General features: G+C 41.0%; 1 protein-coding gene across 4 annotated transcripts in view; it reads left to right on the forward strand.

Moving 5' to 3' along the window:
* Window positions 1-16,599, forward strand: part of tbc1d22a (TBC1 domain family, member 22a) — a 172,811-nt gene that overhangs the window by 140,712 nt on the left and 15,500 nt on the right. For all 4 annotated transcript variants that reach the window (XM_075471316.1, XM_075471315.1, XM_075471319.1 and 1 more), the window contains exon 13: window positions 3,049-3,144. In XM_075471316.1, the coding sequence (XP_075327431.1) occupies window positions 3,049-3,144 (96 nt within the window). The remainder of the gene's footprint in view (window positions 1-3,048; window positions 3,145-16,599) is intronic.

Genomic DNA, 16,599 nt, shown 5'->3' on the forward strand with positions numbered 1-16,599 from the left:
ATTTGGTTTTATAAACTGTGTGTTTTATGGTCACGGATCCACAAAATGTCCATTAACAATTAGGGCTGGGCGAGTTAACTCGTTATTATCGCGTTAACTCGCTAAGTATTTAACGCCGACAAATATTTTATTGCGCATTAACGCAGGTTTTCTTATTTATTTTATTTTGTAAAAGTCTGTTGCTGTCTGCTGTGGAACCGGATCCACCAAACCTGGAGAAGGGTACGGAACTTTTACTCGGCCATTTTAATTTCAAAATATCACTTAAAGGCAAAACACACAACTGATAGCAGCAAGTCATTCAAGGAAACAGACAGTGGAGCGAGGCTTCTACATAAAAACTACAGAAAGATGCTGATGTTAAAAGTGTGTTTGCACAACAAATGTTATGGCACTTTCATTCATATGGCAGCACATTCAAAATAAAGCTAAATGCTAAAAGCTATACACTACTTTTGGATTCATTTTTGGATTCTGCGTACTAATGCGATTAATCGTGATTAATCAGGGAAATCATGTGATTAATTAGATTAAACATTTTAAATTGTTGCCCAGTCTTATTAAAAACGATACTGACACGAATCTTTCGAACATTTCTGAGAGAAAATGCAAACATTTTTTTTGTATTTTGTGGCTTGTTTGAAACGTATAACTCAGTTTAGCACGTTAGCTTTTCAGCTAACTCAGCTCAGCTTTTGTTGATATATTCATAAATCAAAACTCTGGAGTTTTCAAGTTATTTGAATCTTTTTTAGTTCCACAAACGTCTGTACTCAGGTTTGATGTCCACAGATGTTCTCAGATGATGACACCAAACAAAAGGTGGTCATTTTGGTGGTAAATGATCCAAACGAACATCTAGAAACACACAACTGATAGCAGCAAGTCATTCAAGGAAACAGACAGTGGAGCGAGGCTTCTACATAAAAACTACAGAAAGATGCTGATGTTAAAAGTGTGTTTGCACAACAAATGTTATGGCACTTTCATTCATATGGCAGCACATTTAAAATAAAGCTAAATGCTAAAAGCTATACGCTACTTTTGGATTCATTTTTGGATTCTGCGTACAAATGAGATTAATCGTGATTAATCAGGGAAATCATGTGATTAATTAAATAAAAAAATGTAATCGTTACCCAGACCTATTAACAATATCTAATTTTAGTTGTAAACATCCCAAAATATATCAAATAAATATGTTTGGTTTTAAAGGCGGCAGTGGGAAGATTTAAAGGAAAATAATCAGAATCAGAGGTTACAGCTCCATCCTCTGCCTCCATCTTTTTCCCGGCAGCTCTCCCAAAGCTGTCCGCACCTTCGGTTTAATTCTTTATTTTTCACCGCCTGATTGCGTCTCGATGATCCGCTCAGTCCGGACTTTTCAACGGCCTCGCCGTCGCCCCGAAAAGAAAAGTTGTTCGCAATTAATTAAAAGTGAGCCAGGTTGAGTTGAGAGGAACTGGAAGTGAGATGTGTCCTGCCTTTAAATGAGCGCCGCTCCTTAAGTCACTTCCCATTCAACAGGGCTGTAATTATCCTCCCTGTGAAGGGGCTCTGGAGTAAAATGAATAGAACAGGGAACATCCTCATCCTTTTTAATTCCCCCACTCACCGCAGTGTCATAGAGGAGTTTGCTGCCAAATGTAACAAGGGGATGAAACAAGAAGCGGTGCAAAGCAAAAGGGGATTTGTATCTTTCTTTGTCTCTATCACCCTGAAAGTGTACATTTCTGGGTTCTGACAGAAAATATGTTAAATGTTGCCGTCTCTATCGCCTTTCTTTTTCTTTTTTTGCGTGTATTGCTAAATACATCTTGTAAACCTGTTTGAAATGTGATGAAAAGCTTGAGCGATTTGAGCTCTGCTAAGATGCTAAAAATGTTTCTAAATCTTCTTAAAGATGATATGTGATGAATGGCTGGAGCTGTTAATGCTACACTGAGCTGTTTTACCTTCTTCCTTAAAGGCATCCACACCGCATCCCTCTCCGACAAGTCAATGCCAGAATGTATTTTACAAGTTTCAGCTCAGAATATCCCTCCAATCGTCCATTTGACTTGTGCTAAATGGGCTCTTTTGGTGCCTGCAGCTTTAAATGCAAATGAGCTACTGGTCACACCCCCTTTTTTATTTTTTTTTAATATATATATATATAAATGCTGTTTTTCTTATTGTTGCAGCGGCTACTCAAACATGTACATTGAACTGTAAATGTGACTGTTGTTATATGCTAAGCTAAGAATGCTAAGCTAACTAACTCCCAGCTAGCCTTTGTGTTAATTTCCAAACATAGCTTTAGCCTGTCTGCACGCCGTTAAAGCTAATAATTACACACCAGGCTAACGATGATTGTCCTTATTTTGGCTCAGACACTGGAAATGACCATTTTATGCTAAGCTAAGAATGCTAAGCTAACTCCCAGCTAGCCTTTGGGTTCATTTCCAAACGTAGCTTTGGCCTGTTTGCACGCCGTTAAAGCTAATAATTACACACCAGGCTAACGATGATTGTCCTTATTTTGGCTCAGACACTGGAAATGACTGTTTTATGCTAAGCTAAGAATGCTAAGCTAACTAACTCCTAGCTAGCCTTTGGGTTCATTTTCAAACGTAGCTTTGGCCAGTTTGCACACCGTTAAAGCTAATAATTACACACCAGGCTAACGATGATTGTCCTTATTTTGGCTCAGACACTGGAAATGACCGTTTTATGCTAAGCTAACTCCCTGCTAGCCTATGGGTTAATTTCCAAACATAGCTTTAGCCTGTTTGCATGCCATTAAAGCTAATAATTACACACCAGGCTAACAATGATTGTCCTTGTTTTGGCCTGGACTTGCTCAGACACTGGAAATGACAGTTTTATGCTAAGCTAACTAACTCCTAGCTAGCCTTTGGGTTCATTTTCAAACGTAGCTTTGGCCTGTTTGCACGCCGTTAAAGCTAATAATTACGCACCAGGCTAACGATGATTGTCCTTGTTTTGACACTGGAAATGACCGTTTTCCCGGCTGAGATGTTTAACTTTTCATTTCTCCGTCCCCAGGCTGAACCAGAGGGTTTCTCTCATTTTCACCTCTACGTGTGTGCGGCCTTCTTGGTGAGGTGGAGGAAAGAGATTCTCGAGGAGAGGGATTTCCAGGTAAAATGTGCATTTCTATCTATATTCAGGGCACTTATTAGCACGCATTCATACAGTTTTTGTACCCAGCTGGCGGTGCAGATGATGATAGACTGTTTCAGCTTCATATCCATGTAGATTAATCTTCTGTGTCTGTGAAAACAACACTCCAGCAGACTGTAGGGGTTCATGCCCGGCATCGCTCTCCATTACCTTTCTGGTCATTAACAGTGGAGTTCAAAAGTTGCTGTGAGTGCATTAGTAAATGACAGTAGACAGCTGCCAGAAGGTGACTTTGGGATCCAGCTCACTGAGGGGGACCTGCCTTCTTAACTGTAGCTACATAATCTAATATCATCACCTACAAACGTAATCTCTATTCTTTGGCTGCTCTCCTGTTCTCTGTTTGACTTTTTGCAGCTTTAACTTTCCTGTTTTCTCTTGTAGAATTTAGTTTTTCCCACATTTAAACGTTCATCAGTCAGACGGCGCTCTTCGTTTGGTTTCCAAATAGCCAGAAGTTGTCTTTCTCAAGGTTTTCTCTGTACATTTGCTGCTTTTTCACTCATTTTTAGTTCATTTAAATTCAATTTAGTTCATTTATAACAAAGTTTATACCACTTTTAAGATGTAATCCAGTTAGATTCAGTAAAGTCTGAGATGCAGATTGACCGGTAATACCAGTCAATGGCAGAAAGTCCCGTGATATTTTGTGGTCGTCTGTATCAAATGCAGCACTGAGATCCAGTAACGTGTTCAGAGGGCCACGTGATTGGTTAGGCGCGGCGCGACTCTCGTTGTCACTGGCTGTTCGTATTGTCTGTCAAAAGATGGACGAATGTTATCAATCGTAAAGTATATCGACCATGTTTCATATCTCTATCGAGGGAAAGTTATTCTTCGATAGCCATCGTTTTATCGGCCAGCCCTAGCTCCAGTTAATCTTGGGTCTTTGGACTCGTAACTCTGATTAAAAGTATCATGAAAAGATCATCGTACATGCAATTCACCTCACGGATGTTGTCTTTAAATAACTCTCACAGTGATTTTATTAAAGCAGAGCGACCGAGTCTTTTTGGGCTGATTTTCAGTCCCAGTTTCTGTCGATTTTAGAGAAAAGAAACAGAAACATGCATGAATGTATTAATATTAGGGCTGGGCGACGATTAAAATTTTTAATCTAATTAATCGCATGATATCCCTGATTAATCACAATTAATCGCATTTGTACGCAAAATTATTATTATTATTTTTAAAATTGTAAAAATAAATTGAAAAAATAAAACATGCGTTAATGCGGGATTAAATATTTAAACAATTAATGCGTTAACGCGATAATAACGAGTTAGCTCGCCCAGCCCTAATTAACATAAACGTATATTTTACTGTTTTTACAAATGAAAATCAAATCAAATTTATTTGTAGCACATTTAATGTACAAACAGTTCAAAGTGCTTTACATAAAATAAAAGCATTGCAGCAGGGAGTGGAAGAAGCATTAAAATACATAAAAGAATATAAAGAGAAACAAATAAAATCATTTAAATGAATTTAAAAACCAGCAACAGTCCAGATAAGTTCAAAGATAGCGTGCAGATTTCATGCATAGACACATGAGAACAGAAATGTTTTTAACCTGGATTTAAAAATGTCTCCATTTGGTGAAAGTTTAATCTCCACTGGCAGTTTGTTCCACTTGTTTGCAGCATAACAGCTAAATGCTGCTTCTCCATGTTTAGTCTGGACTCTGGACTGGACCAGCTGACCTGAGTCCTTTGATCTAAGAGCTCTGCTGGGTTTATATTCTCTGAACAGAAGAACTGTAGAGCTTTTTTTAGTAGTCGCTGCAGACATGTCGGGACAAACCATGTTAGTCATGCTTACTCGTTCCTTTATGTTTCTCCTCTGTTTTCCATTCACTCTCTGGGCTTCGCCTTCTGTTTTTCACTCACTGATTCTTTGTTAACTTCCCCAAACCTTTTCAAACACAGAAATAAATTAAAAAACACTTCCTCTAAATCCCCACTGTTTTACTTTTTGTCTGGCTTGCCGTACTAAATGCTGTGCCAAGGGCAAACAATCCATCCTCGTAAAGATGAGACAGAAAAGATGAGGCGTAGAGGGAGGAGAGAAAAGTTCATTTATATATCGCACTCTTTTGTGTGATGGCACCCTCCAATCCTATTATTCCAAACACACAATTATATTCAGAGCGCTGTTACAGATGATTAATCAAAGCTGACACAATTTTCATACTCTGGAGGCTTAAAGGCAATAACACGACGAACCTTTTCAAAGTGGACGCAGCAAACAGAAGGGCTGTGATTTTTATGTTAATGAAAGCAGAACGGGTGATCTTTACAGTCGATTTCTATCTTCGAAAAAGGTTTGTGTCGCAGAGGTGGTTCGGTTTTGTAGCTTCTACTTAAAACATTTAGCTGGAGTAAAGACGGGAGTAATCTGTAGAAGAAGAAGAAAACAATTTCCACTTTGGATGAACCCAGAGTTTGTTAGAGTTGATGTAGATTTCCATTATTTCTTCTCACTTTACTAAAATTAGAGTTTTACTGTAGCTCACATCATTAAAAGCAACACAGTTACACAATTCAAGCAGTGGGAAACCGCACACTGGAAAAAATCAGTCTTACCAAGTATATTTGTCTCATTTCTAGTCAAAATATCTCATTGCACTTAATATCAGACACAACTGCCTAACAAGCACCATTTCAGCCAGATATAGGGACTTGTTTGAAGACAATACATCTGGAATATCTTGTTAAGTGAAAAAGTCTTGAAAACAAATTGTTTTGAGTCACATATCATATGAAACAAGCTTTTTTTTTACATTTGAAGAGGTTTTTAAGCTAATTTCAAGATCACTTTTAACTCAAAAGTCCTAAATATCACATTTTATTTCAAGCAAAAACATCTTGTATTTGTTCTTTTTCTTACTTATTTTTGGAGGGGCATTTTTTTCCAGAGCATAAAGTATGTTTGGAACTGACATTCAGGTCTAAGCTTTACGGCTCAGAAGAACCTGGGCTTTCCACGGAGGCCAGTTGATTAAAGATGAGTCACTCTATGAATGAGACAGTGGAGGTTGTCTCATTTTAAAGATGAGACTGCAGCTCTTATAAGATTGATGCTTTTTTTTCGTGGAGTTCAGTTCAGATTGTGCTTCTTTTGGTGATAGGTTTCTAAAAATGGTTTTGGCGACATTTACAGAAAAGTTTATGTTCTGTCGCAGTGACCAGTGAAAGCACATTAATCCTGTAATAACATTAATCCTACAGATTTTCCAACCAGCCTTCTCGCTTTATTCTCAGTGTTGTAAGAAAAAAAGGGCAATTTCTACACCTAGCATCACATGCTACCTCCTAGATAAAGGTTGTTCCACGTTTTCAGCCATGAAAACACGCATCTGTCCACACTTTCTCCTGTATTTGTGTGAAAATAGTTGTCTGACAGCAGACAACTATTAAAAAAGTAATAATATTTCATGCGTACGCCATCATGAGGTCAACATTAAAACAATTAGCATGCTAACATGGAAAAGCTTTGCTACGTTGCAGTTTCTGTAGCATAGTTTTGTCATGTTACATTTCTCAGTGGGTCATTTTTATATTTTTTTTTGGGGGGGCTTTTATGCCTTTTAATGGACAGGATAGTTGAAGAGAGACAGGAAGCAGGGGATATAGAGAGGGGGAACAACCCGCAGCACAGGGCCGTCCGATGCGGGACTCGAACCGGGGCCAGCTGCAGCGAGGACTGTAGCCTCTGTACATGGGGCGCCTGCTCAACCCACTACGCCACCGATCACCCCCCCAGTGGGTCATTTTTAACCAATACAAAGTTTTAGGACAGTTTTCCAGCTTGCACTGCCGTCAACTCAGGATGGAAACCACTGTAACACCCTAAAGAGCGTACCTGAGTACCCTAAGAGTCTTACTTAGGCTGCGTTCCAAACCGCATACTTCTCCTACTACTCCTACTAACTTTTTGAGTTAGTAAGCGAGTTTGAGTAAGCGAGAAGTTCCCGGATGCATCCTAGATTCTCCTAAATGTTGGGTATGCATCATGAGGTTACTACTCATACTCAAACTACCCAAGATGCAACGTAACGTGACGTCGCCGATCGTCATTTCCTGTCAAAACGGCAGTTTCAAGCTAGCTACAACGAGGGTAGGTTCACTTCCTGTTTTCAAAACAAAAGCACCAATTGTATGGTAATGGCTTTCCCTGTGATAAAAGGCAACGGGTATTTTATTTTGTGAAAATAACAGGAAGTGCGTTGCTCACTGCGGCTAGCTTTAGTAGCGCCGAATTCATGGGAACAAAACTGTAAACAGCCGGTATTTTGTCAGGTTTTCAACACGTTGGGGATCTAAACGGCTACTTTCTCACCTGAAAATGTTTCAAATGTTGCTAAAGTTTACAGAGTTTAGAGCTTCAGGCCAAAACTACGTTTGAAAATGAACCCAAAGGCTAGCTGGTGTCACGCCATGGACTCATGTCATGAGTTTTAGGTCATGTTTTGTTTTTTAGTCATGTCTTAGTTTAGTTTTCATGTTTCAGGTTCAGGTCTTGTGTTTAGTTCATGTCATGCCATCAGCCTCACGTCCCTCACCTGTGTTTTCCCCTTCAGCTGCACTCAATCCCTAATCACCCTCCACAGTATTTAGTTTCCAGGTTTCCTTTCATTCTTTGTCAGATTCTTCCCGTCATCAATGCTCCATGTCAAAGTAAGCCACCTATTTATTCATGTCAAGTCAAGTCTTTTGTTTGTCAGTCACAGTCTTGTTCACAGTCATGTTAAGTTTTTTGATATCCGGCTCGGCCGCGTTTTCTGTTAAAACCTTTTTTTGAGAAAATAAATTAAGTTTTGATTCCCAAGAAGTCTGCATCCGCATCCTTCTCCTCACACCCACACGTAACTGACAGCTGGGAGTTAGTTAGCTTAGCATTCTCAGCTTAGCATAAAACTAAGAAGCAAGTCCAGGCCAAAACAAGGACACTCATCGTCTGGTTAGCTTAGCATATAACAAATAGCATATAAGAGTTTAGAGCTTAACTGAAATCAGCTTCAGGCTGACTGATTTCTGCTCAGGTAAGAGCGAAATGCATTGTGGGTAAACGCTCTGCATACTGTCTGATCGATCAGTATGCAGTATGGAAGTATGCTGTTTCGAATAAATATGGAAAGTAGGGGTTTATACACAGGATGAGCACTGATATTTATGTGTCTTTGTGGGGACTGAAACCAAACTTGGTTTGTAGTAGTAACTGTTAGTTCACTGCTCAGTAATACAACACATCCAGCCAAGGCTAATCACTTGTAGACACAGTCTGCAGGGGGAGATGGCATAAAGACAGCCAACACCTCTGGATGGTCATTAGAAGTTGTTTCACTTTATATTTAGACGGGTATGACCACTTCTGACCCGTGTGTCTGCAGTTAGGTGTCACCTAAATCCCTCTTTTAAGGAATGTGTGTGTGAACGAAGCGTTAAACACTGGTGTTTGTCCTCATTTAGATACCCAGTCCAACAAAAACACACCGAAAACACACGCTTGCTCATAAACAGACACAGCCAAATGTCATGGTGGCATTTTCCCTGCCCAGCATATAGCAAATGAGCTTTCATTCTCTATTTGTTTCTGTCTTCATGTGAAGCCTGTTGTCTGTGCTTAATGGAACACAGATGTCCTTTTGTGTGCACGCTCCTGGTCGTGTGTGCACGTGTGTTTTCTCTGGTTCAGTTTGTTAATATGCATTAATATTAAAATGTTCTCTGATAGAAACTTGCTTCGTTTAGATTGACAACTCTACTTATGCTCGGTGTTGTGGCTTCCAAATAAAATTGTTCATAATTATAAATTGATTTAACAAATTTAATTGAATTTACTGAGTACTCGTCTGATATAAAATAGTGTCTGGGTGGAGGGACTGAAGTAAAGATTTCTTCTTCTCTAGCTTGTTAATTCTGGGAGATTTCTGCCTCTGATCCACTGAGCTTCGGAGTTTAAAGGTGGACCCACCGCGTTCTTAAGGGCCTGATGACTAGTTCTTATCTCACGTGTTTTATCCTCTCCTCTCAAGCCTGCCTTTCTTTTTCCCTTCTCTTCTTCTTCTCTGTGTTCACCACTCTGTGCCTATCAGGTCCAGCTTTCTTTCTTTTCACCCTGTGTCTCCGTCTGTCTTTGTCTTCCCATTCCCAAGCATCAGTTGTTCAAATGATTTGGTTGCAGTGTTAGCCGGTTAGCTGGTTCAACAGATTGTTAGCATTTTAATGAGCTAACAATCTGCCGGTTGTTAGCATGCTAATGGCTAACCATCCGCAAATTGTTGTCTTTGCGCCCTTTTTCTTCCCCTTCCCAAGCATCAGTTGTTCAAATGATTTGGTTGCAGTGTTAGCTGGTTGAGCAGCTTGTTAGCACGCTAATGAGCTAACAATCTGCCGGGTGTTAGCACACTAATGAGCTAACAATCTGCCGGTTGTTAGCATGCTAATGAGCTAACAATCCGCAAATTGTTGTCTTTGGTTGCAGTGTTAGCTGGTTCAGCAGCTAACAGCTAACAATCTGCTGAGACACACTAAAGTGGATATTTTTTTAAAAACAGGCCTACGTTTCCTACTTTGTTTCCTAAAACATTATGTCCACAGACACAGGTGATAGGACAGTGTGCATGTAACCTCTTTTGAAAGGGTTGACAAGTGATTTTATTGCAGTTTCCTGCCCTTCAACGTGCACTGTTCCTCAGTAGAAACCTGTCTGGTTTGGTCCAAACCTGTGTTATATGGTCTTGGAGCAGCTTCCTCTTTAACACCTTCTCTGACACCTTTGTTCCTCATTGTAGTCTTTGAATAACTCCATTTATGTGCTAAACAGGCCTGTTTGTGAGGTTAGCACCAGCGCTACGTGGGTTGGTGGGCCCATGTGCACGTGTAAAGGGCCTCAGTGAGTTTGTCACGTCGGGTAACATCTAACTGAAGAGTCTTGTAGACTTGTAGAAGGAATATTCTCTGACTTTGGGGATCTCAGTGTAATTTAATGTTTGCCATATTAGAACAGGCCTTAAAATGAACATGCAGTCGTTGTTCAAAGGAAAATAAAACAGACTTTCTTTCTTTCAGACACTTTTCAGTCATAGGTTGAATATTAGCTGATAATTCTCCACATTTTAGTGCAGTTTCATTTGGGAACATACATGCACAGCAACAACACGCGCTCTGGCAGTATGATAAAGGCTTCTAACCGGCTCCCATCAATCTGCTCATTACTGCACAGAGCTCCTGTTTCCCCTGGCCTGGAGGGAAACTCGCTGGAGCTGCTAAATCTCCGCACTACATTAACAGCTCTTTGTTTTGTTTCATCGCTGCAGATAACTTTATTTGATTGATTTGAGCTTCAGTGAGTTGGCAGCCTGACGTACGTTAACAACACTTTGTCTCATATTAATAAGCTTCTGGAAGCTGTGGAGGTGGTGGGTTTAAAAAGTTTAAAAAGGTTAAAAGAGGAATGCAAAAATGCAAATGTAGGAGTTAAAAACATCCTTTTGAGGCTCTTTTTTTGTGTAATACACAAAAGTTTCTAAATCTCAGACAGCGTGGTGTTGTCACTCACTGCGAGCTAATTGACTTTAATAAAAAATGTAGAGCTGGAGGAGCAGCAGAGTATGACAAACTGCTCGTGAGTTACATTCTCGGGGTCCTAAGAGGGAGCACGAATGACTGATTCACTTTAACAGTTTTAATTAAAAAATGCATGCGGAAAGTAATTTAAAAAGGATAATTCATGCATTGTTATCAAACATAGTGGCGGAGTTACTGTGAATCTCCCGTCCTGGTTGTGGGATTGGACTGGTTAAGCTGCAGAATGAGTGGGGCCCTCCCCAAGCAATCTGCCTTCCTCCGTTCCACCTCAGCTAGCACGCGGCTGCTAACCAGCGGCCTGCGCCGGACGGATAAGTTTGGAGCGCTCGCATGTCTTTGTGCACGTTCTCTGTCACTCACGGCTTTGTGCTCGTAGGCCCGACAACATCAACAACTCTCTCACTCAACTCTATCACTGTAAAAGGAAAAGGGAATATTTTGAAACTCACTCAGCAGGGTCACATGGCCCTGAAAGGATCGGATTATTGGCTAAATTACAATCAGACTGAGTTATTAAGTGCATGTAGACACCTTAATCTGACTAAGAATTGGATCGGATGGGATTAAGACCCTGATTAAAACCTCTTCTCTTTAAGTTGAACAACAACTCTGAACTATAACTTCTACTTATTTTGCTCCACAAAGTTGGACACGAGAGGAGCAGAAAATGCTGATATCTGTAAACTTTAACTAAGAGCCTGTTTATCCAGAATGGCTTTGATGTAGTGGGTATGGAAGGCCGAAACCGCCAAAACCATAAAATGAACGAGTGAAAAAAGAATACAGATTTATTTCCTTTGTCCAGTAGAGATACACAATCACTCAGTGGGGTCACATGGCTCTGAAAGGATCGGATTATTGGCTAAATTACAATCAGACTGAGTTATTAAGTGCATGTAGACACCTTAATCTGACTAAGAACTGGATCGGATCGGATTCAGAGCCCGAGATAACTGGGTTGAAAGTCACTCTAAACCTGCTTGTAGACGCTGAAGCACGTGGTGAATCAGACTTTGCGTTCTGCGCATGCTCCAGATGTTTTCCCGGGGTCGTGACCCGGAAGTCAAAGGAGACGATATTCCTGTTGTTGTCGCCGTCAGAAAGAAACAAACAACGCGATGGAGAATGCTCCGTTGGGCATCGAGTTTGTGCAACAAGCAGCTCATCACAGAGCAAATGTAGAGGGACGTAGCTTCATCTGGCTCTGCGTTCTCCATCTTTCTCCAACGCCTGAGTTTGTTGTTGTTGTTGGTGGTGAAGAGGTCAACAGGAAGTGGCTCTATTAGCAACAGCTGGAATGGGTACAGCGCCACCTATCATACCGGGGTATGACACGCTTTGTGCCTCTGATCCCATTCATTCACCGCCATGTATCCAAGGAGAATTACCCATCTCTTCAGGAAACTCTACCCTGATCCGCCCTCTGAGGACATCACCTGTTTCGTCCCAGCTTCTTACGCACTTATTTGTTTCCTAAATTGTCTTCCCATTTCTCTCGGTACCTAACTTACCGCACTTACTCTAGCACTAGTTCTGCTCTCAGCTGTTTGGTTTTGGAAGGAAATGCACTTCTGATTTCTTGTGAGCTGAAGTTCTTTTGCCTACCAATGTGGAACACACTGATTGTGAGTCGCTTTGGATAAAAGCGTCTGCAGAATGACCGTAATGTAATGTAATGTGATGTAACTATAGCTTTAATCGAGTTAATCTCACCACTGAGTGAAATTTTTTGTTGGGTATTTAGAAAGTTCAGCTTCTATCACTTCTGGATCAAACCATTGAAAACGTTTCACCTGACAGGAAGCAGCTCTGTAGGGTGTGTGAATGTGTGTGAATGTGGCACGTAGTGTTAAAGCGCTTTGAGTGGTCAGTGAGACTAGAAACTAGTACATTGTATCAAGTGTCTCATGACCAAAATGCTTAAAAAACCACATAAAATACTTAATATGGCTGTCAAAATCATACAAATGTAGTTGGAAATTAATTGTTATACAAGAAATTTTAATTAAATGTCTGTTTCTGTTCATTTTAGGCCACTATTTGCAGTAAATTAATGTAAAAAAAATCAAATAATTTTTTGTTGCCCGTCTGACTCCAAATCTGAGGGAATTTTATTCCTGTTTCCTGATATAAAGTCCTGTTTTTCACATTCACTGGAGGAGAATGTGAAAATTGTCTTTGGTGCAAAATTAGAGAAAAATTAGCTTGATTTGTTGCCTTAATTCATGTATTTTCAGCACATGAAACCACCACATGGTGGATAAATACTCTTGCACATGGACTGAATTTGCCATCAGCACAGAAAGAGTTATTTTGGTTAGTTTCCCTCAGTAAACGGTCCTCTGGACGACATTACTCCCAATACTCTGCAGCATTTGTGTTGGCACAGCGAAACATCTCCAGTGACCAGATGTCCAGATTAAACCTGAAGAGTTCCCATTTCCTGAGCATTTGTCCTGGCGTCTCGACAGCGACGCACTCTGTTGTGATAATTACTCTGACTGGATTTCAACTTTTGCTCTTCCGGGAACAAACTTCCAAAAGAGACGCAGAAATATTACCTGCAAAGGGGCCAGAGTTCAGGGAACAGTTAGCACCAGAACCACCAGATAAGCAGCTACAGCCTCCTAAATAATAACAAGAACATTAGGATTCATACGGCTGAAAGGACGCTTTACAACCTCCATAAAACCAGCACATTTTCCCAGCGACACCAAACCGAGTCGTGCTTCTCTTCGTCTGTTTTCTCTTTATTTCAACACACCACTGTACTCGTATTTGTAACATAAAACATTAAACTAAAACAAAGCTCCCTGTCACGGTGATGGAAACAGTGCTGACATTTCCAGAGCACATGGGCTCTCTCAGAGCCCCCCCCCCCCCCCGCCCCGAAGCCGAGACGCCTTCCACGCGCAGCTGATCTGAGGACCGCCGCTGACATTTACAAAGGTCTGCAGCTTTTCCACACACCATTAATTAAAGTGGGAACAAATCTCTCTCTCCCCTCTTCCACTTGTCCGTGTCTTGTTGAGAAACCTGTAGTCACTTAGACAGGACTAATAGCAACGTAGTCACATAAGTGCTCGGTCTTCCATTGGAGTTATAATAGGCACCTTCAGAGGCGGCGCCGGGAACCCTGAAGCAGAAGAATAAGCCGTGGTTAAGTCTGAATTACTCTGCGTGTCCTCCTCTGCACACAGGTCTTCACTGTTGGTACACTGCTGCTTATTTTCAGCTAAACTGAGGAGATCTTTAACAATTTTAAACATAAATACCAATTTTGGCACATTAAATCCTCGAGGTAGAGGCTAAAAAAACAGGCTCTTTAAGGCCTGACGGAGCTTTTCCTGCTGGTGTCACCAGGAAACCAGGAGATCCACTTTGTTTTTACATTTCACTGTACGACCCCGTCCCAGATGAGCTAAAAAAAAGAGTCTTAATGAAAGAAAAGAGGGTTTATTTCCTTCATCGGGAAGCCATGAAGGAGAGCGTTCAGTTGGTAAAAGTAATAGTTTTAATGAACTAGTTTCTCATTTGTTCCCATTTCTTTAAGATAACAGTGTGACAGACAGAAAACAGGATTTCTGCAGCAACAAGGTGATTCCCAAAGAGCTGTTAGCTGAAAACTTGGCATATCTCAGCATGGTGTGCAGTGTGTCCTTAAAACATTTGAGGAAACTGGACAAGTGGAGGACAGAAGAAGAAGTGTCAGGCCTAAAGAACTATCTCCAGCAGATGAACAGGATCTGAAAGTGATGTCCTTAAAGCTATAATGTGTATAATTTCACGGACAATGAATGTCTCCATGTCGCTCCGCCATTTTCCAATGTGGAAACGGAAAATGCGAAGCTGATGACATGTCCTTCTACAAATCCCGTAGTTTTAAAATGGCGGAGCAACATGGAGACATTCATTGGAGTGTAACACTCTTATGTACATTCGTATGCTGAATATAAAGAATATAAGAACACTGCACTTTTGTGATGGAGGTAATTAATAACGATTGAGGTAATACTTGTGAATGATAAGACTCAAATTTGTTAATAGACAACGTGAAATATTACACATTATGGCTTTAAGAAAGAGGAAAACATCCAGCAAAGGCAAAAGGCAGCCCACATCCAAAGAAGAGCTTTGGGATGTCCTTCAAGAAGCCTGGAGAACTATTCCTGGAGACTCCTTAAAGAAAGGACAGAAAGCTCGTCTGAGAGGGTTCAGGCTGTGTTGGAGGAGAAAGGAGCTCATTCATTAGATTAATTCCACACTTTTCACCTCTTTATGGCGGGTTTTGCTCATTTTTCTCTCCCAGAACTTTTCCCTCAAACTTTTCCCCTCTGATGGACGGCTCTGCTGTCAGTCGTGTTGAAAGTGACACCAGCCCCCCCCCCCCCCCCCCCCCTTCTCCGGGAAACAATTCTCGATAATCACTTTGTTGATTGAATGCTGCACTCGACGCGCCGCATGAATTCATCTGCTCCACAACAAGAGCCGAGCGGGGAAAGAATGAAAGAAAAACAGAGGACTTAATGTAGTGGAAGTGATTCTGTAACCCTTCTCTCATTGTTTCCTCTCATGTTCTCCAACGCTGACGGTTCACCATCAGGCTGCCGTGCGCGGGCTCGTGCGCTAAGTCATTGAGCCGAATGAGCTTGATGACCGAAGCTGCTCTGAGCATCGGGCGTGATCGCTCGCGGTGTTGGACGGGATGCTCGTACATCCAGTGTAGAAGCTTTGAATCCACAATCAAAGGTTGTGGATTCAAAGTAGAACCTTCTCTGGAGTCCCTCAAGGATCTATTCTTGGCCCTATCCTCTTCTTCTCATTGTACATTCTACCACTTCTGGTCAATTATAGTCAGGCACAACCTTTCTTTCCACCGTTATGCAGACGATCTACGAATGTATGTACCATTGAAGCCAAATAGTAACAGTGCACAATGTTCTACGCTGCTGCCCGTCTTTAACCAACACCAACAGACGTGTGCACATCACTCCTGTTCTTAACTCCCTCCATCGGCTTCCTGTCCTTTATAGAACTGATTTTAAACTTTTAATGTTGGTTTTTAAAGCTCTTAACGGCCTCGCCCCGTCGTATTTATCTGAGCTTTTAACAGTCCTGGTAGAGCTCTGAGGTCAGCAGATCAGTTTCTGCTGGAAGTGCCCAGGTCAGAATACAAACCCTGGGGTGAGCGAGCCTTTTCCCAAAGCTGCCCCCAGGCTCTGGAATAAGCCCCCCGTCCAGCTGCGTCTTATTTCTGACCTGGGCCTCTTCAGATCCAGGCTAAAAACCTGCTTATTTAGGATGGCTTTAATACCCAGTAGCATGACGACACTTTTATCTTATTTTATCTTAATCGATTTTGTTGTATTTTATTGCTTTCACTGTTCTTTTGTTGTTTTTATTTGTTTTTACTTCTTCTTCTCTTTATTTATTACCTGCTGTAAAGCACTTTGGTTACACCGTAAGGATTGTCTGTAAAGGGCTGTAGAAATACTAATGTAGAAGTACATTTACATCTACAGAAAGAGAGAATTTTCTGACTTTTCGGCAACATTTTTTGCCAGCCGAGTTCAGTGAAGACACAAAAATGCCAAATAAAGAGCGATCCTGACGGGCTTCTGCTGGATAAAAAGACTGCAGCCTCAGCAGGGGAGGCGGGAATAAAAGAAGAACGAGACGCTCGTGAGCTGAGACACAGATATTGAATTTTAAATTCAAACGCTCTTACACTGAGAACTGAGCCGTTTTTTCACTGACTGGGATTTTTCAGGGATCTTAAAGTCGTGATTAAAGAAGGCATTAACCTTTCTGAACCCGGAGA

This window comes from Odontesthes bonariensis, chromosome 8, assembly GCF_027942865.1.
Source record: "Odontesthes bonariensis isolate fOdoBon6 chromosome 8, fOdoBon6.hap1, whole genome shotgun sequence".
In the NCBI taxonomy this organism is placed as follows: domain Eukaryota; kingdom Metazoa; phylum Chordata; class Actinopteri; order Atheriniformes; family Atherinopsidae; genus Odontesthes; species Odontesthes bonariensis.